This window comes from Mirounga angustirostris, unplaced genomic scaffold (assembly GCF_029215605.1).
Source record: "Mirounga angustirostris isolate CCGP_5_RB_7025 unplaced genomic scaffold, mMirAng1.0.hap1 SCAF_4, whole genome shotgun sequence".
Lineage (NCBI taxonomy): Eukaryota > Metazoa > Chordata > Mammalia > Carnivora > Phocidae > Mirounga > Mirounga angustirostris.
The window spans coordinates 160,230,274-160,255,508 of record NW_026991712.1 but is presented as its reverse complement, the minus strand read 5'-3'; the positions used below and the strand labels follow the sequence as shown (position 1 = coordinate 160,255,508).

Below are 25,235 nucleotides of genomic sequence, written 5' to 3'. Positions count from 1 at the left end.
TACATCCATCTCTCTCTATTCTCTGGTCAAAGCATTATGATTTATCAATGGAAAGAAAAGGTAAATTCCTCTGAGGGACTTAAAATTTAACCAAAATTCAATGCACAATAAGATAAATACAACTGGAGGGAAAATTTAAAAGACTGAAGAGGAGCTTGTTTCTGGATTATCCTCTACTGAGCTCTATCACCTAAGTCACTTAAGCCTATCTGAATCACTGTTTCCTGAAATGAAAGGTTTGGATTACACCAATTGTTAAGTTTTCTTCGAGCACTTAAGTTCACTGATCTGTGAACTTCCAGCTGATCTAGTGTAGGTTGCATGGAGACCTTGAAAGGTGGGGCATGGTTTCTGCTGGCAAACTTGTGAGCAGGGCAGTTCAGGTAGAGTGTCCCACAGGCAAAGGTGTGGTCGTTGGAAAGCACAGCTCTGCTCAGAGAAGAGCAAGAGCCCCATCCTTACAGTGAAGGTTAGGGATATGCTGGGGAGTCGTGGGGAGAAAACCTAAAAAGGCAGGTGAGGCCAGACTGGGGCCGGACTGCCCAACTAGGAATCTCACCCAAGAGTACAGGATTCCAGAAGTGTCTGGGAAAGAGGGGACAGTAGAAGGAAAGCAGACAGGTTCTAGATCTAGTGCTTCCCCACATGTATGTCCCTTTTCTTGGTGCTTACGTGCAGTAAAAAAGGTCCCAGATCTGAAAGATGTTGCAGTCTTCCTCAACGTCACTGCTGTATTTGACCTACAGCGGGTCCTCCTAAGTGTTAAACTAGGTCATGTGAGGGAGGACACGAGATTCAAACTTTCAAAAGGAATTTAGAACAACATTTCCTAGTGTGTGCTCTGCAGCTGTACTTTTATGAAATGGCAGTGTGTATTCTTTGGGCCCTCGGAAAAGGTCAAATACAATTCGGTAAAGCTGAATAAACCAAGTGGTTGTTGTGATTTTTAACTGTAGAACTTAGAACTTCTACTATGCTAATAGAGTTTGCGAATCTCCAAGAAAAGGATAGGCTATATGATGTTACCCAACTGTATTTATTGCAAGAACATTATTTACTGATGAGCATCTCATTGGCCTGGTGTCCTAGTACCCAGTACCAAGTTTGGAAAATGAAGGGTTAGAAGTTTTTTACCCAGGGCGCCTGGGTGGCTCAGTTGGTTGGGTGACTGCCTTCGGCTCAGGTCATGATCCTGGAGTCCCGGGATCGAGTCCCGCATCGGGCTCCCTGCTCGGCAGGGAGTCTGCCTCTCTCTCTGACCCTCCCCCTCTCATGCTCGCTCTCTGTCTCATTCTTTCTCTCTCAAATAAATAAATAAAATCTTTAAAAAAGGACTATAAAATAAAATATTAAAAAAAAAGAAAAAAGTTTTTTACCCATAAGAATAAAGAAGGAACTGGCCAACCTACTTTCGTTTACCTAACATGATTTTTATTCAAGGCATGGCATGAGATATGAAACCAAGTACAAGAGGGGCGCCTGGATGGCTCAGATGGTTAAGTGTCTGCCTTTGGCTCAGGTCATGATCCTGGGGTCCTGGGATCGAGCCCCGAATCAGGCTCCCTGCTCAGTGGGGAGCCTGCTTCTCCCTCTGCCTGCAGCTCCTCCTGCTTGTGCTCGCTCACTCTCTCTCTGTCAAATAACTGAATAAAATCTTAAAAAAAAAAAATTTAAAAAAAAACCCCAAGTACAAGATACTCTGTTGGGCCTTGTGGAAGAGTCAATGGTGATAGAATATGGCCCCGCCCCTCATGGAGCTCACAGGACAGTGCGAGACGAAATATGGACACACAAAATCAGTTTGTGGTAGAAAGTACTTGCCCTGTTCCATGAGGCATATTCACATCCTGTGTGAACCCGGGGAAGAGAGAAAGCCTTGCTGGTAGGAGAGTGGATGTTGGGGCGTAGGGGAACAGGGATGGGCTGGAGGCTTTGTGGCACTCTTGTTGAGCCTCAAAGGACTGACAGGATTGGACGTGGAGATGGGCCTCACATTCCAGACAGAGGGTACTCGAGCAAAAGCCTAGAGGTATTTGAGAGAAGCTGTGCTCAGAACTACTTGGTTCAAGCAATGGTTTTCAAGCAGAAGGGGAGAAGGAATTATTAGTGGGTCCCTCAGTTCCTCCTGAAGCAGAGGTCCTCATTGTGAAGAGGCTTATGTGTAGCATTCTGGTGCAACCAAAGAATGTTCAAGAACCATGGGGCCCAAATGCAGAGTAGCCAAGGGGGAGCAGATGTGAAATAGCCAAGGGGGAGACCTGACTAAATAGATGAGATTGATGTGGGGAAGACAGGCAGAAGAAAAATTATTAAATTTCCTTACTATCTACAGCCCATTGACAAGTCCTTGAAACAGGCAGAGTGACATTCCTCTAGGGACTCAACTGCCTCGATGTTAATACTTTGCTAAGGTCAAAGGGCAATCTTAGCCCAACCCCCAGGATCCTGTAAGTCTACTTTCACGTATAAAAATTCTTTTGGAAACTTCCTTTATCTCTACCCCCCAAGATGCATGTTGGCAATCATCCCTCAAGCCTATGACCCACCAATACACATCTGAAGGGTCTCATGACTCAGGTTTTACTAGATGGTGGTAAATGACATTTTCCTAACAGAAACTAGCCCCTCAAGGTCCTGGAAATGTTGCTTCCAAAATCCCTAACCCCTTCCCAACTTGAAAGGACATAATCAGTCACTCCTCACAATCCCAGTGCACCTCTTTCTGCCCATGGGTCCTGTCCCTGTGCTTTAATAAAACCGCCCTTTGCACCGAAGACGCCTCAAGAATTCTTTCTTGACTCTGCTTTGAACCCTAACGTCTTTCCTACATCAAGATGAGCTATGAACGTAAGCGCAAGAGTTTACTGCCAGCACTGGGGAGTCCCTATAGGTTTAGGAGCAAAGGAGTGACATGATCGGAGCTTCGGAAGATTGGCCACGTGGCCTCTCAGAGGGACGGTTGGGGAGAGCAAGGAAGGCTTGATCTGTGTTTTTAGGAGGCACGTGTTGTCCTGCCATCGATGGCTTGGAGGAAGCAGGGAGAGTGGTGGAGACGAATGCAAGGGCCCAGACTCGCCTAGAGTAGTGATGGTAAGAAAGCAGAGGAGGGGATGAAAGGGAGGCACGCCTGGAGGCAAAGTCCCTGCCCTCCTAAGAGGGTGGCCCTGAGGTCCCTGCCTGGAGTCAGTCAAAATGGTGTCCTCTCTCCTGCCCCACTCTCCAGCCTCGGCACTAGGAGGACGCAGTCGATTCCAGGGAGCGTTCAAAGTGACAGTGGCTCTGTCATTTGCAGATCATAGAGATCTGAGCAGAAATGACCCAGGCCACGGTGACTTATTATTAATCTGTGTGTCATTTAGAGGCCCTTATCTGCCAGCCCTGGCTGGAGACCACAGCAACCCTGGGCAGCCTGGACTTTTTCTCCTCCTTCTCCTCTTGTTCAGTATTAACACTATTATATTATATATGGCCAGCCCTCTCGAAGGGTCTCTTTGAGGCGAGTTTCCTCCTGGTTGGCACCAGCACTTCTGTTTCCTCATGGCACAGAGGGCCAAGCACATGGCTCTGGCCAAACACACCCTCAGGATGTATTGAGCTGGCACCCTTGCTGACGACCCAAATTGTTTTGTGTTTGATCTCCCAAAGACTGAGCACATAAGGAAATCCAGGGTCCCTCAGGAAGCTCCTGCCCTCTGTCAGTGGTTGGGCTTTGCTTCATCCAAACAGAGCAAAGAGGTTGCTCTCATTTCTCAGCTCTGTCCTGAAGCAGCGGTGGCTGGTCCTGCACAGAGAAGGCCAGGGGTGATGCTCTGGGGACAAGGAGGGGTGAGGATTCAGGAACAGAAGATCGATGGCTTCCTCTTGACATTTCCCTCGCAGGAAGGAGCCAGAGTGCACTGGAGTGAAGAGACTAGGCAGCTCACGAGGTCTCATGTCTCCGAAAGGAGTCGGTGAACTCAACAATTTGAAAACATCTTCCCTGAGCATGACTCTGCCCAGCCCCCCGAACCAGCCATGCTGACGGCTGACCAGGCTAATAGAACCACTTGCTGGAACCTGTGATGAGAAATGGACCATGGTTAGGCCTCTCCTTGGTTCTCCGAACACTCCCACGTGGCCGGGGTCATCAGTCTGGCCAGAGCTTCCAACACAACATTCTTTGCTGTTTCAGAACACAAAGCTGCCTCCCCTCGGGGCTTCACTTCGCAGCCACCAAGAATCCGAGGCTTTTGCTGACTTATGTGTTTCTCTGGGCCAACTGGCTCACTCTGTCATGCTTCCACAAGAATAGGCTGGGAGCTTAACTCTGGGACGTGTCATGATTAGGGGTTCTCAAGAGGAGGGATGAGCTAGCTGTTTCCTGAGATGAGAGAGGAGGTTTTTGTGGGGGTTTTTTGTTTTGTTTTGTTTTTACTGTAACTGCTTAGAACAGTCTGTGCTAGAGCAGAGTTTTGTTTTGTGCTGGGAGAGAGAGAAATTTCCACGATGATAAAGCAGAATCCTTTAAGGATCCCACCAGTGGCTCCTTTTCTGGTGTCACATCCCATCTTTGCTGTGGCCAACACTTCCTGGAGCTCAAGCACAAGTTCTTATACGGAGGCCGCAAGTTCAGACTCCTACCATACTATGAGAGCTAGTGACACAAGGCTTTTATAAATATACATACATTCATTCACTGGGAGAGGGCAGGACGATAGCAAGCACATCATAGCCATCCATGGTGGCAGTGGATGCCCAGCTCCAGCCAAGTGTTACCAAGCAGAAATGCAGGCCAGGATGACTTCTCCAATGGTTCATGAGAAATGAGAAGTCTACATTTTTTATGAGAAATGTGTGGTTTTTAAATGTGAGTCTTAATGTTTTTAAAAGATGTAGAGCAACTTCCACTTCTGGAAAAAGATGGAACAGACATATTTTCCTTATTCCTCCTGCTAAGTAGAGCTAAAAACCCTGGATTAAGTTAAGGATCTTGAGATAAGATCATCCTGGATTTTCTCAGTGGGCCCTAAATCCAATGACAGGTGTCCGGGTAAGAGATAGAAGAGAAGACACAGACATATTGGTGAAGGCCATGTTAAGATAGAGATGGACATGGGTGTATGCAGCCACAAGCCAAGGAATGGGGGAAACCAAAAGAAGCTGGAGGAGGCAAGGGAGGATTCTCCTTTCAAGTCTTTGCAGGGAGCACGGCCCCACTGACACCCTGGTTTAGGACTTATGGCCTCCAGGGAGGACAGGACAAATTTCTGTTGTTATAAGCCACCAACTTTGTGCTAATTTAAATATACCATGGAATACTACTCATCCCTGACAAGGACCAAACTCGATACAGCAACAACTTAGATGGATCTCAAGGGCTGAGGGAAAAAAGCCATCTCAAAAGGTCACACACTGTATAATTCCATTTATGTAACATTCCTGGAAAAACAAAACTGAGGGATGGAAAAGAGGTTACCAGTTGCCAGAGGTTAGGGATGGTGGGGTAGGCAGGAACGTGATTATAAAGGGACCCCACTAGGGAGATCCCTGGGATGATGGAACACTTCTGTATCTTGATTGCAGTGGTGGTTACATGAATCTAAAAGTGACAGAATAACACAGAGCTATTGGGGTGCCCAGGTGGCTCAGTCGGTTAAGCGTCTGACTCGTGATTTCAGCTCAGGTCTTGAGATCGAGCCCTGCGTCAAGCTCCACACTGAGCGGGGAGTCTGCTTGAGAGTCTTTCCCTTTCCCTATGCTCCTCCCCCACTTGTGTGCACGCTCTCTCTCTCTAAAATAAATAAATCTTTGGGGCGCCTGGGTGGCTCAGTTGGTTAAGCGACTGCCTTCGGCTCAGGTCATGATCCTGGAGTCCCTGGATCGAGTCCCGCATCAGGCTCCCTGCTCGGCAGGGAGTCTGCTTCTCCCTCTGACCCTCCCCCCTCTCATGTGCTCTCTCTCTCTCTCTCATTCTCTCTCTGTCAAATAAATAAATAAAATCTTAAAAAAAATAAAATAAAATAAAAAATAAAAATAAATAAATCTTTTAAAAAAATGACAAAGAGTTATTTATTCACATTAACTATTCACATTGTACAAGTGTATATTTCTGTTCCTGATACTGTACAATTACGTAAGATGTAGCCAGTGGGGGAAACTGAGTGAAGGGTACATGGCACTCTAATGCACTATCTTTGCAACTTCCTGTGAATCTGTAATTATTTCAAAATAAAAGGTTTTGGGGTGTCTGGCTGGCTCAGTCAGAGGAACACGTGACTCTTGATCTCAGGATCATGAGTTTGAGCCCCACATTGGGTATAGAGAATACTGAAATAAATGAATAAACTTAAAAACAAAACAAGAGTTTTTTTAAAGTTAAATAGCATGAGGGAAACTTTGGGGTTGAGGGACATGTTCTATAGGCTTTGTTTGTGGTGGTGGTTACATAAGTGAATACAGTTCTCAAAACTTACCTAACCATTCTCTTAAAATGTGTGCATGATGTTGCATGTAAACTGTACCTCAATAAACTACTTTAAGTTCAACAGCAACAACAGAATATGGAGTAAACAAAATATACCAGCTTTCAGCCTAAGTTTTTCTAGGCCAAGCATTGTATGTAATATTTTCTCTTTTGCCACCCAGTGCCTTCCAAATCAACACGTATTAGTGAGTACTAGAATGCCAGGGTCCCACTGCCTCCCTGACATCTGACAGGGAATAGAGATGGGTAAATGTTTACCAAATGAAGGTGTGTTGGCAAGGAGCTAGAGACTCCGGGGCTTCCAGCCTGATGGAGTAATTTAGATCATCTCTTGCTTACATATCTGGAGCCATTCTCTCCTTATAGTCCAAGGAGCAAACACATAAAGCCAGCCAACCATCGGTTATAGTCTCTTCACCCTAGAGAGTAAATGCTTCAGGACATCGGAGAAGCAAGTCTGGAGGGGGGCGATTACTCTTTGTATCACTTGGATTGTTATTTCTCTTTCTATATCCTGCTTCTCTATTAGACTGTGAGTTGGAAGGCAGGGGCCTTTCTCTGTTGTTCTAACCCTCATTCCTTACATGGAAGGCAGCAGCCACTCAGCAATCCTTTGCCACTGATGAATTGTAGTCCATACCCAGCTATTTGTTTTTTATTTTTTTATTAAATTTTTAAAAGATTTTATTTATTTATTTGACAGAGACACAGCGAGACAGGGAACACAAGCAGGGGGAGTGAGAGAGGGAGAAGCAGGCTTCCCGCTGAGCAGGGAGCCCGATGCGGGGCTCGATCCCAGGACCCCGGGACCATGACCTGAGCCGAAGGCAGACGCTTAACGACTGAGCCACCCAGGCACCCCCATACCCAGCTATTTGTGATACAAACAGGAACAAATTCGAAAGTGGACCTCTTCTATGTGCTGAAGACAGCAGGTGAGAGAGTTACACGGAAGCCTTTCCCATCCCAGATCAACCTACTTAGCTTCTGATCAGTTTACCATCGAAAGCAGCCAAAGACCACTTTGAGGAATAAAGCCTAAAGAAATAATAGCACGTGTAAATAAAAATGCACGTAGAAGAATACTTGTTGCAGCATGGTTGGGATTTAACAAATTGAAAATAATCAAAATGTCTAAGAGGAAATAGATTATTACATACCCCAAATGTCATACTAAGCAGCCATAAAGAAATGAGAAACAGACTTTGAAAAAGTTCTATATTAAAAATAAAATGCAGGGACACCTCAGTGGCTCAGTCAGTTAAGCCACCAACTCTTGATTTTGGCTCAGGTGATGATCTCAGGGTCGTGAGATTGAGCTGCAAGTTGGGCTCCATGCTCAACACTGAGTCTGCTTGAAATTCTCTCTCTCCCTCTACTCCTACCCCCACTGTTTCTCTCTCTTTCTCTCAAAAGTAAATAAATCTTTGGGGCACCTGGGTGGCTCAGTTGGTTGAGCATCTGATTCTTGGTTTTGGTTCAGGTCATGATTTTGGGGTCGTGAGATCAAACCTGGAGTTGGGCTCTGTACTCAGCAGAGAGTCTGCTTGGGGGATTCTCTCCCTCGGACCCTCCCCCAACTCAATCGCGCTTGCTCTCTTCCTCTCTCTCTCAAATGAATAAATATGTCTTTAAAAAGGATCTGGGGTGCCTGGCTGGCTCAGTGCGTGGAGCAAGCAACTCTTGATCTCAGGGTGGTGAGTTCGAGCTCTGTTAGGTGTAGAGATTGCTTAAAAATAAAATCTTTTAAAAAATTAAAATAGGGCGCCTGGGGGTGCCTGGGTGGCTCAGTTGGTTAAGCATCTGCCTTCGGCTCAGGTCATGGTCCCAGGGTCCTGGGATCGAGCCCCACATCGGGCTCCCTGCTCAGCAGGAGGCCTGCTTCTCCCTCTTCCACTCCCCCTGCTTGTGTTCCCTCTCTCGCTGTGTCTCTCTCTGTCAAATAAATAAATAAAATCTTTAAAAAAAAAAAAATAGGGCGCCTGGGTGGCTCAGTCGTTAAGCGTCTGCCTTCGGCTCAGGTCATGATCCCAGGGTCCTGGGATCGAGTCCCCACATTGGGCTCCCTGCTCGGCGGGAAGCCTGCTTCTCCCTCTCCCACTCCCCCTGCTTGTGTTCCTGCTCTCGCTGTCTCTCTCTCTGTCAAATAAATAAATAAAATCTTTAAAAAAAAATAAAAAAATTAAAAATTAAAATAAATGGGGCACCTGGCTGGCTCAGTAGAGCGTGTGACTCTTGAGCTCAGGGTGGTGAGTTCAAGCCCCATGTTGGGCATGGAGCCTACTTAAAAATAATAAATATAAATATAAAAATAAAATAATAAAGTAAAATGCAAACATCTAAAATAAAAACATAATTGGCAAAAGATAAAAAAAGAAAGAAAATGCAAGTTTCAGGGGCACCTGGGTGGCTCAGATGGTTAAGTGTCTGCCTTCGGCTCAGGTCATGATCTCAGGGTCCTGGGATCGAGCCCCACATCGGGCTCCCTGCTTGGCGGGGAGCCTGCTTCTCCCTCTCCCTCTACTGTTCCCCCTGCTTATGCTCTCTCGCTCTGTCAAATAAATAAATAAAATCTTAAAAAAAAAAAAGTCTATAAAAAAAAGAAAATGCAAGTTTCAGAGTCCAGGTATATTACACATGTGTATGTGTGTACATATATATGGATACACATGTTTACTTTTAAAATGAGATTTTATAAATATATATGAATTTAAGGAAAAGTCTGGAAGTACATAATAACACTTGAACACTAATTGTTTTTCGAATCTGGGATTAGAGACAAGTTTTTACTTCTTTAGATAATTTTTTTAAGTAGTAGGATTTTATTTAAATTTTTTAAAAGAAGATTTCATTTATTTATTAGAGAGAGAGCACGCACGAGTGGAGGGGGAGGGTGGAGGGAGAAGCAGACTCCCCACTGAGCGGGGAGCCCGAGACAGGGCTCGATCCCTGGACCCCAAGATCATGACCTGAGCCAAAGTCAGACGCTTAACCGACTGAGTTGCCTAGGTGCCCCTATTTATTTTAGAGAGAGAGAGAGAGAGAGTGTGTGAGCAGGGGAAGGAACAGAGGGGGAAAGAATCTCAAGCGGACTCCACATTGAGCACTGAGCATGACATGGGGCTTGTGAGATCAGGACCTGAGCCAAAACCAAGAGTTGGACGCTCAACTGACTGACCCACCCAGACGCCCGAAGTAGGATTTTTTTAAAAAACCCTCTTAGATGTATGAAAACATGCTGACCCTCACTCATATTAAGAGCAGTGAGAGTAAGGAGGGCATGTGATGTAATGAGTACTGGGTGTTGTACGCAGCTGATGAATTAGTGAACTCTACATCTGAAACTAATGATGTATTATATGTTGGCTAATTGAATTTAAATTAAAAAAAAAAGTGCGAGCTGACACTAGAGTGGCATTTCATTTTTCACCTGTCAGACTAGCAAGGATAAAACATTTCGGTGATACCGTTTTGGACGGAATACAGTAAGCAGATCATCTCACACACTTCAGGAGGGAGTTTCCATTGGTACAACCTCAGTGGTGGGCAATTTGACAATATCTATGAGAAGTGTAAATGCATACACCTTTCGACTCAGGGATTTCACTTCTAGAAATGTGTATTTCAGATATGACATACCTGTGAGAATTGACATTTATACACACTTCTTCTGGCAGCATTGTTTGTAATAGCAAAAGATGTGAAATCACCTAAAAACCCATCATTAGGGTACCAGTGAAATTAATTATGATATGTCCATATAATGAAATTATATACAGTTGTTTATAAAGAATAAAGTAGCTCTTTATGTGTTTTTCTCTGAATTGATTATTGTGGCCAAGAAATGCAATGTCTTGATTGGTTTAGGCTGAATTTACAAGATCCCTCCAAGTGGGTTGGGGAAGAAGCCCTGAGGTTGAATCCTGGACCTTTGTCTTTTTCCTATAACCGAGCTGTACCTTGGCCAATTCCAGGCACTTGCTCCCTGCTTTGTACTGCTTTGTACTCTTGCCTAATTTCGTCTCTCATTGGGTGTGGACCAGCCCTCTCAGAGGCTAGAGTTCATTCATTCATTCATTCACTCATTCACTCATTCAGTAAATATTTATTGCATATGATTTTGTGCCAGATACTCTTCTGGGGACAGGGGCGGAGTGGAGGTGGGGAAGGTATAGCAGTGATCAAACAGGCACAGATCCTTGCCTTCATAGAACTTATATCCCATGGCTCTCCCTGGGAACCAATCTCCCCATAACTGAGCCCCACTTTCTGCTGCTTATGCTCACAGCCCATTGCCCAAATGAGATAAGATCTGCAAAGCATCAGCTCTATTTCTGACACCTGAAAGACAACGTGGCATCGTAGAATGAGGTCCGTTTTTAGAGCTCACAGACTTGGGACAGATCTTCCCTCCGGCACTTAACTGGCTATGCAACCTTGCTGAAGATGCTTCTCAATTCTGAGCCCTGATTTCCTCATCTGTAAAAAGGGATGCTGACAGCACTTACCTTGTAGCGTCGTAAGGACTGAATATAATATACTGTTATTTGTGAAGCAAGGAGCATCATGCCTAAACAATGAGGGGTTTGCACATGGTAGATGTGTGAGTTTCGGATGTCAGAACCAGGAGACTCATGCCCCGCTTGGAAGGTAGAATGAGTCAGCATCCGGGAACTGAGACAAGAGAATGGAAGAGAGTAAAGGAGAAGCAGGCTCTAGGAGTCTCTAGCCAGAGCGCAGGAGCTCAGAGCGGAAGGAGGGGCAGATGGTGGGTGTCAGCCCTGCCAGGATCATCTCTGGTCTGGGGATCTGAGAGTGACTAGCAAAGAGTAGAGTGGGCAGCAGGACCGAGGCGGCATGCAGGTCCCTGGAACCCGGATGGCAAAGGGATGGGCACCATGGAAGGCTGGAACAGAGCCTGCCATCACCAAGTCCCCAGGCCTACTTCCCTCACCTCTTAGCCTTCCTCCACTCCCACAGCCAGTCCCTGCCACCTCTTCGGCCCCCCCCCCCCACCATCATAACCTTTTCTCCCCAGCCTCTCCCTCTCTACACCTCCTTTCAGATCAATTTTAAATCATGCCCAGATCTTTTCCTGCTTCAAAACAAACAAGCAAACAAACTCCACATCCCTCCAGTTACTACCCTATCATTTCTCCTTCCTTTCACTGCCAAACTTCTCCATCTCCTTCTCAACGCACTCCGGCCTGGCTCCTACCCTCAAAAGTCCACTGAGCCCGTTCACGCCCAATTACCAGTAACAAGGAAAGACATGCTGTGCATCCTGGTGCAGGCGCTCTTTGTCTCTGGGCCTCGAGTCTGCAAGGGTGAAAGTGGAGAGAGAGAGAGGTGGTTTCCTTGTGCAGCAGAAGAGGGATCCAAGGCCCCACGCTGCCTCCCCTATAATTAGAAACAGTATAATGATAAGGAACATGTGCGCTGCATTTCATGTCACAAAGGGACCTCAGATGTTCTCTGCTCAGAGCGCTTCAGTGGTTACCTGATCACACACAGAATAATTCCAGACCGCTGTGCCCAAGGCCTCCCAGGGTCTAGCTCCTGCCCTTCGCTCCAACCAGCCTCATCCAGCATTCCGCCCACTCACCCCTCGCTCCTTCCCATGCCTGCTGGCGCTCCTTAAACACACAAAACTTATTCTCGCCTCAGCACTCTTGCGCGTACTGTTTCCTTTGCCTGAAACCTTCCTCCTCTACTTCGCCCAATTTGGACACTACCAGCCACATGTGGCCCCTCCAAATTGAGACGCGCTGTGAGTGTAAAAGGCACACGGGTTTTTTGAGGACCTGGTTCACAAAAAGAGATGTTAAAATATCTAATTAATTTTGTACGTCAATTACATTTCTAAATGACAGTATTTTGGATATGTGAGATGTGGGGGATTGTTGTAAGGACTGAATACATGCCAATATTTGAAATATATCATTCAAATTAATTTCACCTGTTGCTCTTTACTTTTTTAAAATAGACTTTATTTTTTCGACCAGATTTAGGTTCACGGCCAAACGGAATGGCAAGTCCGGAGAGTTTCCATATACCTCCTGCCCTGTAGACACACAGCCCGCCCTGCCACCATCGCCCCGGAGCTCAGTGGTACATCTGTTACCATTGATACACTTCCACGAACGCCTCATCATCATCAGAAGTACATAGTTTAGACTAAGGTTCACTTTTAATGTTGTACGTTCTGTAGGTTTTGACAGATGTGTAATGACATTTATCCACCATTCAGAATACTGCCTTAAAAACACTCTGTGCTCTGCCTATCCATCCCTCCCTTCCCCATAACCCCTGGCAACCAATGATATTTGCTTTTTTATTTTCCTTAATGTGGCTTCTAGAAAATTTAACATTATACATTTGGCTTGCACCCCATTTCCATCGGACAGCACCTTCTAGAAGTTCACAGGTCTGCCTCTCTTCCTCTCTTCAGGTTTCGGCTCCAAGATCACCTCCCCAGTGAGGCTCTCCCTGACCAGCCCACTCTATCTAAAATAGCAGTCCCACTGTCATATTTTCCTTTCTACTTTATTCTTCTTCCTGACACTTATTAATAACTGTACCACACCGAAATGTAGCTATTCATTTAATGTCTGTCTGCCCTACTAGACTTCAAGTTTTGTGGGCACAGATACTTCCTCCATCTTGTTTTCCACGGTGTTCCCAGCTTCTCTAACAGTAGCAGGCACACAGTAGGCTCCCAATAAGTACTCGTTTAATTAATTAATTGATTTCAATATTGCTAAAGCCAAAAGTGTCTTGAGCCAAGTAACTGAAATGACAATGACAACAACGAGAAGCGACAGCAGAAGTCTCTCCTGGTGACTCTCTGGAGAGTAAGGCATCTTCTTTACCGATCTTCTTGGTGTCTCTCTGGCCTGAAGTGGCCCAGGTCCAGGCCAAAACCAGCCCCTGGGGCCAGAGGAAAAGCCTATCACCCACTGCCTTAAGCACCGCCATTTTCATTCCTTTCCACGCTCAACTTTTCAGCCACTTCCTTCTGACTGAAAGCCTCCTCCCCGTTGTCCCATGACACTCTCCTACTTTTCCTCCTACCTCTTAGGGTCCAGTGTTGATGCAGCTCAGGGTTCTGTCCTCCCCCTCCTCATTCTTCACTTGCCCTTGGTGAGCTCAACATGGATGCTCAACTTTCTGTCCTTGTCCTCATGCAGACACCCTCTCCCCCATCTGTTTCTGGCCTTGACCTTTCTCCTGAGCTCCAGGTCTCCACTGAGCAGCCCAAGGGTACTTTGAAGGTAGCATGTCTAAGAATGAACACGGTATCTTTCTTCTCCCCAAATCTGTTCCTCCTTCTATATAAATGTAAAAAATGACATTTAATCTGTCTGGGACAGAAATCAGGAAGTTATGCTTGGTACCTCTTCTCCCTCACCCTCTACATCTAATTCATCCTTAAGTCCTGTTGATGCCCTTTTTTCTTAAGTAAACTCTTAAACTCTACCCCCAATGTGGGGCTCAAACTCATGACCCCAAGATCAAGGGTTGTATGCTTTATTGATCGAGCCAGCCACACACCTCTTTGATGCCCTTTTATTTATTTATTTTTATGTTTTAAAAATTTTATTTTTAAGTAATCTCTACACCCAATGTGGGGCTTGAACTCACAATCCCGAGATCAAGAGTCACACGCTCCACTCACTGAGCCAGCCAGGTGCCCCTTTTAAAGGTCCTTGATTCCTTACAATTCTCCCCATCTTCACTATTATCATTCTTGCCCAGGCTTGTCAGGACAAGTTGAAATGTGTTTCACTGGCACCCATCAGTAGCTTTCTCACACTCAATTTAGCCTCCTTGTAGTCTATTCTCCCAGCACCCAGAATGATTTTTTTTTTCTAGAATGCCTATTGGATTAAGTCCCTGCCCTGTTGGAAATGTCAGAACGTCCATCATCAAAAAGGCAAGAGATAACAAGTATTGGTGAGGATGTGGAGAAAAGGAAACCCTCGTGCCCTGTTGGTGATGATGTAAACTGGTGCAGCCGCTGTGGAAAAAAGTATAGAGGTTTCTCAAACAATTAAAAATAGAACTACCATATGATCCAGCAATCCCACTTCTGGGTATTTACCCAACAGAAATGAAAACGGAATCTCAACGAGATCTCTGTACCCCTATGTTCACTGTACATTATTCACAACAGCCAAGATATGGAAACAACCTAAGTGTCCATCAACAGACAAATGGATAAAGAAGATGTGGTATGTCTGTGCAACATAATACTATTCAGCCATGAGAGAGAAGGAAGTCCTGCCATTTGGACAACATGGATGGACCTTGAGGGCATTATGCTAAGTGAAATAAACCAGACAAAGACCAAGATTGCGTGGTATCACTTATATGTGGAATTAAAAAAAAAAAAAGGTCAAAGTTATAGAAACAGAGTGGAAAAGTAGTTGTCAGGGGCTGGGAGGTAGGGGAAATAGGGACAGGTTGGTAAAAGTGTACAAACTTTCAGCTATAAGATGAATAAGGTCCAAAAATCTAATGTAAAATATGGTGACTATAGTTGATAAATTGTATTATATAATTGAAATTTGCTAAGAGTAGAACTTAAGTGTTCTCGCCCCCCTCCCCAAATTGTGTGTGTGTGTGTGTGTTTGTGTGATTGGATGTGTTAGTTCACTAGATGGAGGGAATCCTTCCACGTATATGTATATACCAAATCATCATGATGTATACTTTAAATATCTTACAATTTTATTTGTCAATTATACCTTAATAAAGCTGAAAAAAAAAAAAACCCCACAAAGAAGCCAACACTCCAATGGCTTCACATGGAACTGGGGAGAGAATCTAAAACCCAACATTCTCCATAATTTCTCCTAACTACTTCTCAAGACTCATTTTAGACAACTGACACCCTAGCGCTCTTCATGCCAATTATTCTGAACTTCTTTCAATTTCATGAGCATTAGATACTTTCTCTCAACTTCAGGTCTTTGTACATACTGATCTCTCTGCTGTTCTCTTCCTCTGCTGTTCCCACTTCATTGATTCACTCATTCGAGCTCATTCATTCAACAAGTGTCTGTGCAAGCCTACTGTGTGCCAGGCACTGTAGGGATACAGCAGTGAACAGCACAGTGTCCTCACTCTCCTGGAGCATCCTGGTGGGGGAGACAGAAAAGAAACAAGTAAATAAGCAAGATAATGACAAAGTGATAACTGTTACAAAGAAAATAAAGATGTTTAACAGAGGTGGTTACTTTAGATGAGTGGTCAAAAAAGGCCTTTTTTAAGAGGTGAATTTTAAACTGAGTCCTGGATAGTGAAAAGGGCACCAATTATACAACATTTTAATTTTTTTTTTAAATTTTAAGTAGGCTCCATGCCCAACATGGGGCTTGAACTCATGACCCCAAGATCAAGAGTCCCGTGCTCTACCCCCTGAGCCAGCCAGGTTCCCCAATTATGTAAGATTTTAGAGAAGAGACTATCAGGCAGCTAAAACAGCTTTGCAAAGCCCTGAGATGGGAATGAGATTAGCTTATGAGAGAAACAGAAGGTCTGATGTGTTGGAATCCAGTGAGCAAGGGGTCTCGAGTTTAGGTCTAAGCAGGGGCCAGATCATTATGGACCATTATAAGGAGTTTATATTTTATTCTAAGTACTAGTTGGAACTGTGTGTGGGCTGATATGACGTGATTTATGGTTTTTTTAAGATTTTATTTATTTTTTGAGAGAGAGAGATAGACAGCGAGAGAGGAACACAAGCAGGGGGAGTGGGAAAGGGAGAAGCAGGATTCCTGCTAAACAGGGAGCCCGATGCGGGGCTCAAACCCAAGATCCTGGGATTATGACCTGAGCCGAAAGTAGACACTTAACTGACTGAGCCACCCAGGCACCCCGTGATTTATGTTTAAAAAGGTTCAATCTAGTTGCTTCATGGATTGAAGTGGGTGAGAGCAAGAGTGGAAACAGGAAGACCATTCAGAAGGCTAGTGCAGCTGTCCAGGAGAATGATGGATTAAGGTGGTCATAGAAAGACAGAAGAAGTGGATGAGTTCAGGATACATTATAGAGGTAGTTTGTCAGCCCTTGCTGATGTGGAAGAGAATGAGAGAAAGAAAAATCAAGTGTAAATACTAGATCTTTGACTTGAGTACGTGGGTAGGTAGTGGGGGCCCTTTTTTCTGAGATGGCAGAGATGGGGAGGAACAGTTTTGTGGGTGGTGGGGGCAGATATCAAGAGAGCTATGTGGACATTGTGAGTTTGAGATGCCTATCAGATATCTGAGTGGGGATGGGGATGTCAAGGAAGCAGTTGGATCTGAATCTGGAGTTGGGATGAGATACAGATGGGATACAAATCTGGACGTCATCAGTGTCTGGATGTGAGGAAACAGTTAGTGAAAGGTGGGCGGGAAATGTTCTAGGCAGAGCTTAGAAATCTTAAAGTCCCTCCTTGTTTGGGGATCCTGTGCTCTTGCCTCTGGATAGCATTACTTCACAGGGCTCCAGCCTCTACTCAGGTTCATGTTTACCTCCACCTTCCATTGGACACCTGTCTGATGCCAAAGCGTCCAGAGGAATAGGTTAGAAAAGAGGATAAAGTGAAAGGACAAGCCAGTATGGAAGATGTAGATAGGTGACTGGAAGAGTTTCCATTTAAGCAAAGATCTAGAAAGACAAGGATGAAAGTCCTGGTAAAATTATCTAGCCGCAAGCTTCTAGGAAGAGTCCCTGTTCTGTGTTCCCTCCCAGGGTGCCCTGTACTTCCCCACCATCTCCACACCATCGTTGAAGAATAATTGCCATTTTGCTTGTCTGTCTCCCCACTGAGACTGAGCAGCATGAGAACAGGGGCCATGCCTGTGTGGTTTGGTTTTGAACCAGCTGCACAACACAAAGCTGGGTGCTTGGCACTGATTCCATGCTTAATTAGTGTTTGCTGAATGGATGGATTTGAGAGTGAGTGTCATTTTCCTGATGTGGCTGGAAACCTAGGGGCCCAAGCTACAGTCTGGGGCCAAGTTCAGGACTCCAAATAGTCCTAGGTTAAGAAGTTGTTTTGGTGCCCCTCCAAGGAGAGAACCCTGCCCAGGTGTTTGGGGTGTGAGGTTCCCTAGTTCCAAGGCCACTAACTTCTGGAGGGAATTAGCAGAGGCCTTCAGTTGGTGAAATGGGGGACAGTAGTGGGGAACATTTACCAGACCCAGAGGACATGGTAGAAGGGAATAATTTTTAAATGTCTGCCCCCTGAGCCATGCCACAAATCCTCAAGGACAGAGATCTGATCAGGTTCACTTCCGTGTTCCCGACAGGACGCAGAACTGTCCCCGGCACATAGTATTCCTCAACAAAAGATCGGCTGAAATGAATCGAAGCCCGGGAGCCCGAGGTTACTGGCCAGCTGCCTGCTGAAAAAAGCTTGGCAAATCTTACCAGCAGCTCAATCCCAGGGCAGCACGGCTGAAGCTAGAGCCCCAGGGAGACATAGCTGAATGTCCTAGGTCCTAAGTCCCGAAGCCTCTGGAAGCTCCACCTTCTCACAGCCCACAGCATGAATAATTCAGAACAGGATTGGTGGTCAGATTTGGGAAGGACAGTGAGGTTGAGAAGAGGCAAACCTTCCGATGCTCTCCAGTCAGAGAGGCTGGGACTGCAGGCTTCTTAGGTGATGAGACAGCCCTGCCCCAGGAGCTCTCCGCAGCTGTTCCTGTCTCCAGAGCGCCAGGCCACAGGTCCCAGTCCTGCAGACACTCAGTTTCATACCCAGCCACCGGCACTCTTGCTATGTCTTCCCCTTGATATCCATGTTGCCCTCTCACTGGAGAAGGGTTTTTGCACTTCTGCTTCTGCCTCACGGTTTCTCAGTGCATTCCCACAGGAACTTTTTTTTTTTTTTTTTAAGATTTTATTTATTTATTTGACAGAGAGAGACACAGCGACAGAGGGAACACAAGCAGGGGGAGTGGGAGAGGGAGAAGCAGGCTTCCCGCTGAGCAGGGAGCCCAATGTGGGGCTTGATCCCAAGACCTGGGATCATGACCTGAGCCGAAGGCAGACACTTAACAACTGAGCCATCCAGGAGCCCCGCCACAGGAACTTTCTAACCGGGCTGCCGAATTCTCCTGGGCTGAGGCTTCTGCAGGCTCCTGGGGAGAGACGTCCCATACAGGGACCTGCGCTATCTCCCCAGCTACACTTTAGGTTACATTTGTGGACCCCTGACCCTTCTCTGGAAATCTAAAAGGTACCTGTGGTCCACAGTGAAGAACCCTTGGCTGAATCAAAGGACTTTGGTTCTTTGCCTTGGCTTCAGACAGTAGAGAGCAATGGTTACAGCATGAGCTTTGGAACCAGGCCTGGGCTTTAACCCAAGCCCCAACACATGTTTGCTTTGTGGGCATCAGCAAGTTGTTTAACCTCTTAAAGTCTCTGTTTCCTTTTTCTAAAATGAGAATAATAAAGATACCTACTGGTTTCTTATGGGGTTATGGGGAGGATTTATTCCTTTTTTTAAAAAGATTTTATTTGACAGAGAGAGACACAGCGAGAGAGGGAACATAAGCAGGGGGAAGTGGGAGAGGGAGAAGCAGGCTTCCCGTGGAGCAGGGAGCCCAATGTAGGGCTCAATCCCAGGACCCTGGGATCATGACCTGAGCCAAAGGCAGACACTTAACGACCGACCCACCCGGGGGGCGTCCCTATGGGGAGGATTTAACAAGATAATGTACACAAAATTCCTCAGGACATTGCCTAGCACTTAGTAGAAATTTAATAATGGTGGTTCCTTTTCTTTATTTAACATGGGAGAATGCAGGCAGACAGAAACCTAGAAGGTGTCAGTGGGTGGAAATCCCCCCCCACCCCCCATTCCCATCCCCATTGTCCCTTCCTGGGATCAGAGCCTCGCTACCTTTTGCTGGGACTATTACAGTAGTCTTCTGGCATAACCATCCACACCCATCTTGTGCCTGTCCTTGGGTTACTTTCACTCTTCCGCTTTCCTTCCTTCCTTGGCTGCTCATAACCATATAATTTAGACCAAATTTCTTAGCTTGACGTTCAAGGGCCTCTAAGTTGATCCCACCCACATTTGCCTAACCTTTAGAGTGAAAAAGAACCAAGGATATGGAGTCTGAGGACATGGATTCTAGTCCTGAATTGGCTACTTTCTCCCTAGATGACGGTGTAAATTATCTAGCCTCATTTTCTACATCCAGAAATTGAAGATCATATACTGCCTCAAGGGATGCACTGTGATTTATGTCCTCTGTCTTTATTGCTAAGTCCAGTGGAATCAATGGGCAGGGACCAGATGCATTTTGCTCATTATTGTATTCTTAGCACCGAGCCCAGGGCCTGGCACATGGTAGATGTTCAGTATGTATATTCGTTGAAAGAATGAATGAACAGGATTGTGAGGATTCCATGTGGCATGACCCAGGTAAGGCACGTCGCATGGTCCTTGCATGGTCCCCCAGGAGACACACCCAAATAGTAGCTGTTGCTATGCAGGTTACTAGTGGAGTGACTTGAGGCAAATACCCTCCCTTCTCCGAAGATATTCACTTATCTGTACTATGAAAGCACTGAAGGCATTCCTGGCTCTTATTTTCTGTATTACTAGGCGGAGCATGCAGAAGCAGCTCAATAAATGTTTTCTCAGTAGATGCAGCCTCTTCAGAGGCTCTGAATGGGGCTGGTGCTGTCTAAACAAGAGGCTGAGTTGCCTCCTGGGGCCTGGTTCCCCTCTGCCCTTTACCCCGTGGGCAAGATGGGGCCTCCTTCTGATCCCTCCTACATTCAGATCCAGAAGCCCAGCGGGTATGTGGACCGGCTTGGGCGCTCTCCCGAGCGGAAGCAGAAGCCCCAGGAGCAGGGGAAGAATGTGGGTTTGGGGGGAGCGGGCAAAGGAGGGGCAGGCAGGGGAATGGGCCGTTCAAGAACCAGGTCCGGGCTGAGAGGCAGCCCCGCAGCCTGGGACAGCGACTCGGGGACCGGCGGTGAGGAGCTCCAAAGGGGCGGGCGGGTGAGCCAGGCCCTGGGTCAGCGAGCGGTCGCGGGGGCCCAGGCGGAGAGGGCGCGGGAGCACAGGGCGGAGAATGTGGGGGTGTGAGTTGGCCCGGGGACCCGGCGGCCGCACGGGAGGAGTTGCGCGGGGAGGGACCCAGAGGGAGAGGGCCCGGGGGCAATGCGGAAGGGGCGCCGGGCTGCGGCCGGGCAGGGGCGCGCGGGGAGCAAGGCAGCGGCCGCGGGTGGGGTGCAGGGCGGGGGGGGGAGCGCGCATCGGGGGGCGGGGGGCGGCGTCGGCGCCGGGGGTGGGGGAGCGGGTTGGGCGGCTGCGCCGGCTCCGCTTCAGCCGCTGCCGCTAGGGCGCGGGGGGCGGGGGGCTCGGCGCCGCGAGCTCGGCCATTGTGGGAGCCGCTCCCCTCGGCTCCGCTGCGCTCCAGCCCGGGGCGCGCCCCGCCGCCGCCGCCGCCGCCGTCTTTGCTGCTGCCGCCGGCCGCTGTCCCCTGCTCCGGCTCCCAGGGTAAGGCGCGGGGCGCGGGGCTGGCTGCAGGCTCCCTGCCTGTCCGCCGGGTGCGCGGCGGCGGCGGGGCGCGGTGTTGGATGGCGCGGGGCGGCCGCGCCCGAGCCCGGGCGGCCGGCGGCAGCGGGTAGGCGGGTTGACAGGCGCCGGCATCGCGGCCGCCGGGGCCTCGCACCTGCAGCCCCGGCGGCCGGGGCGCGGGAGCGCCGAGCGCGCGGGGCGGGGGGGTCTCCTCGCGGCGGGCGCTGCCCGGGCCAGAGGGAGGCGTGTTCTCCGGGAAGATGGGACACCGAGCCCTCCCGGGCCGGGCGAGACAGCTGCGGGAGCGGCCAGGGCCCGGCTGGGGAGGGCGCTTCCCGGCCCCAGGTCTCCGCCGCGGGCCCCGGCGCCCGCTTGGCCCTCGGTCGCGCGTCCGCATGGCGCGGCCCCACTCTTTGTCAGCCGCGCGCGGCGGGCACGCGGACCCACCCGCGGCGCCCCGGGCTCGCCCCTCCCCCACCGCGGGGAAGGGGTGGGGGTCGGGGTCGGGGTCGGGAGGGCCGCAGCGGGCGAGCGCCAGGTGAGGAGCCCGTCGCGCACCGGGCCTATGGCCTTGGGAATGGGTTGGGGGCGTGGGCGCGCGCTCCGGTGAATCGGGGGCTGATGGAGTGACTCAGGTGACCGAGGGGTGGGGTGAGAGCCCCGAGGTCAAACAGGTGTTTGCGAGGGTAGGCTGACTGACCCGGGTAGAGCCGGGGAGGGCCTGTCTCCTCGGAAGGAGGCCGGGGACGTGCAGGCCTTTGTAGTAAATGGGCGTCTTGGGGAGGAATAGGCGGTTCTGGCTTGAAGCAGGTGGTCTGAGAGGAGGGACGTGTTTTCCTGGCCCTGGCTGACCTAGGGAAGGAAGCCTGGCCTGAATTTCCCCCGAGGCGGGGGCAGTCTCTTCGGCCTCCGACCTGGCTGTGGGAGTCGGGCACCAGAAGTAAATGCGGGGAGGGGGTAAATGCTAGGATAAAAGGCAAAGCTGTGCCAGAACTTGGGTCCTTTCCTGCCTTCTGTGGCTGGAATCCTTCTTGGTGTTCCATGGGAAGAGGGCCCGAACGCTTCTGGCACAGGAGGTGCCCTGGCAGGGCTGTTCCTGTCTGCCCGAGGCTGCTTGGAGGCCTCCTGCAACCGTTTGATGTTTCTTTTGTTATCTCTTCACATTCTGTGCTTGTGGTGGGGATCTGCCAATGACCCAGGAGCCTGTCCCTGCCCCTTGCTGCCTCCAGGCCGAGGTTCCCAGAATCCAGGAGGAGCTGTGCCCAGACACTCATGGTGTCCATCCATTTAGGGAAGTGTATTAGGGAAAATACTTCCCATGCTCCCACCTCATGCTCTCCACGTAGCCCTAGGTGCAGATATTCCCCGTAAGGGAAAACCGACAGTCTCCTGCCCACCTGGACCCTAGAGCCAAAGTGAGAGCTGGTTAGTTGAGCTGGATTTGGGACCTGCAGGGAGGCTAGTAGCTGAAGGCATGCACCATCCTGGCTCTGATGAGGGCGTTGGGGTGGTGGGCCATGTGTAGCAGATGGTTCTGAGAAGTGAGCTTGGCCTGGCTGAGGGATCGCTGCCCAGTCTGGCTGGTGGAGCCCAGCTGGCCCCAGAGTGGTTGTGTTTCCGTTCAGATCTCTCCACTAGCTAAACTGACCAGAAAAACTGACTTTCTGTACCACCTCCCCCACCCCCATGCTGTGCCACTTATTCCCACAACAGCCCTTGGAATAAGCCAATGAACATTTTATCTAACACCCATTGTGTGCCCTGTGTGGTGCCAGCCAGTTTTATATTTGCATTTCACTATGTTCACTATCCTCTAAGGTGAAATATTGTCCCCATTTTGCAGAGGAGGAAACTGAGTCTCAGAGAGGTGAAGTGACTTGCCCCAGACCACACCAGTTGTAAAGTGGCCAGACCAGAGCTGATACGCAGGTCGGTCTTACTTCAAGTTCAGTACTTTTCCCAATAGACTTGCCAGAGATGGAATGGGAGAAATGTAGAATTTCTGTCTATTCTAGCCCATGCTTTGTTTCATGCCTGCCAGTGAGATCGTGCTTTAGCTTTTTGAAAATACTTCCCATCTGCTGCCCCATTTTATTATCCTTACAACATTCCTGGGAGGTAGGTCGAACAGGAATGTAACAGTAGATGCTGTTTATTAAGTGCTTATTAGACACCGTGCACTGTTCAGCGCTTTACCTGCAGGATCTCATTTGTGCTTTGCAAACAACCCTGTGAGGTGTAGGTGCTATCATCATCCCCATTTTATAGATGAGGATGCCGAGGCTCAGAGGTCAAATGGCTTCCCCAGGGTAGAACTTGAATCCACATCTTATGATCTGTGGGACTTGAAAGCTCCAAATGTACCAACTAACAATAATAGCTGTTACTAGTAATAGGAGCTTAACTTTTACAGAGTACTTTCAGATTTATTTATTTATTTATTTTTAAGATTTTATTTATTTATTTTGAGAGCGAGAGAGTGGGGAAGGGGCAGAGGGAGAGAGAGAGAATCTCCAGGAGACTCCCTGCTGAGCGCAGAGCCTGACTAGGGGCTCAACCCCACAGCCCTAAGATTATGACCTGAGCCGAAACCAAGAGTCGGACGTTCAACTAACTGAGCTACCCAGGCGCCCTGAGTATTTTCAGACTGATAAACATCTTCACACATATTACCTCATGGGATTTCTCTCAAGCCCTGTGAATTCATTTTGCCGTATTATCATCATCCCATTTTCTAGATGAAGAAACTGAGGTTCAGAGAGGTGAAGAGGTCAAGTCAGTGGCAGAACTAGGACTTGCTTCCCAAGTCCCAGTGTGCCTTATACGACCCCTTCGCCTGTTCACGTGCACTCCTCTCTCCCACAGCTCACCTGTCCCTGGGCTCCCAGGCCCTCCCGCGGCAGCCCCTGCCGGCTGGGCGATGTCTTCCTCAGACGAAGAAACGCTCAGTGAGCGGTCCTGCCGGAGTGAGCGGTCCTGCCGGAGCGAGCGGTCTTACAGGAGCGAGCGGTCAGGGAGCCTGTCCCCATGTCCCCCCGGGGACACCTTACCCTGGAACCTGCCACTGCATGAGCAGAAGAAGCGGAAGAGCCAGGACTCGGTGCTGGACCCTGCGGAGCGGGCCGTGGTCAGAGTCGCTGGTAAGAGAGGCCCGAGTGAGCGGGGTGGCGGGAGGCAAGTCGAGACCGGGCCCGTGTTCACGGGCTGGGGGGCGAGTCGTGCAGGGGGCCTCCTCGGGGCGCTCTGACAAGCCAGTTGGAATCCAACTTGGCATTACTACTGTTGGAAAGATGATGGCATAACGTCAAAGAAAACCCGAGCAAGTAGAATCTGCCGCCCCTCATCCCTGTGAGCTGGCCGGAGACCTGGTTGCATTTTTGCACCTTCTCTTTGTCCCCACGCAGCACCATTCTGGATCTGACTTTTTTTTCACTTACTCTTATACCCGAACGATTCTCCACATTACACCTTAGGCTTTAGAGTTACCATTTATAAAGGCTGTGTAACATTTCATGATTTTAAAAATCCTACTCATTTTCTACTTTTTTTTTTTTTTTACCATAATAGTGCTGCAGAGAACATCTTTATGAATAATAACACTTGACTTCTGTCGAGTTATTTCCTTGGAATAAGTCCTCGGAGAGGGCAGTTTCGCTCACTTTGCTTTCAGAAAACGTGGTACACACGTCCCCTCGGTGCCTAGCGAGGGCTGGGCTACCTGCTGCTGGGGGAGGTGCCCGCTTCTCCTTGGCAAGCAGCAGAGCGCGCAGGGCCGCGGTCAGGAGCGCGCAGGGCCGCGGTCAGGAGCGCGCAGGGCCGCGGTCAGGAGCGCGCAGGGCCGCGGTCAGGAGCGCGGGCTCCGCAGCCGGAGAGGGGAGGTGCTGGACGGCGGTCCTGTCACCGGCCGGCCGTGTGGCTCTAGGCAAGTCTCTTGTCCTGTCTGCGCCTCACTTTTCTCGGCTTGAGACTGCTTCCCGTGCGGAGCTGCCTTGAGGATGAGATAATGTATGTAAAGCTCTCAGCACGGTTTCTGGCTCAGGAAAGCGGAGTAGGTCGCGGAGTGCTCCCTCTGCTGCTTCCTCTCCTGCTTCCTCGGAGCTGTTTCCTCCGAGGGCATCCGGAGCCGCCTCCGCGGGCTGTGCTCAGCGTCAGCCGCCCGCCACGGGGCCCGAGTGCAGAGGCAAAGCTAGACAAAGCCGGGCCGGCAGCTAGTTCAGTGACATCACCCGCTTTCAT

The 25,235-nt window shown here is 48.8% G+C and overlaps 1 protein-coding gene and 1 long non-coding RNA gene across 8 annotated transcripts in view; both read left to right on the top strand.

Annotated features, from left to right (window-relative positions):
* The first annotated feature begins 5,999 nt into the window (after nucleotides 1-5,999).
* Nucleotides 6,000-15,105, top strand: LOC135364198 (uncharacterized). Its single transcript, XR_010410996.1, has 3 exons — nucleotides 6,000-7,398; nucleotides 12,469-12,645; nucleotides 14,339-15,105. It is a non-coding gene; the product is annotated as an uncharacterized LOC135364198 (long non-coding RNA).
* Nucleotides 15,106-23,904: 8,799 nt separating this feature from the next.
* Nucleotides 23,905-25,235, top strand: part of MACF1 (microtubule actin crosslinking factor 1) — a 339,058-nt gene continuing 337,727 nt past the window's right edge. For all 7 annotated transcript variants that reach the window (XM_054512972.2, XM_054512971.2, XM_054512970.2 and 4 more), the window contains exon 1: nucleotides 23,905-24,139. In XM_054512972.2, coding sequence (XP_054368947.2) covers nucleotides 23,920-24,139 — 220 coding nt within the window. In that variant the 5' untranslated portion in view covers nucleotides 23,905-23,919. The remainder of the gene's footprint in view (nucleotides 24,140-25,235) is intronic.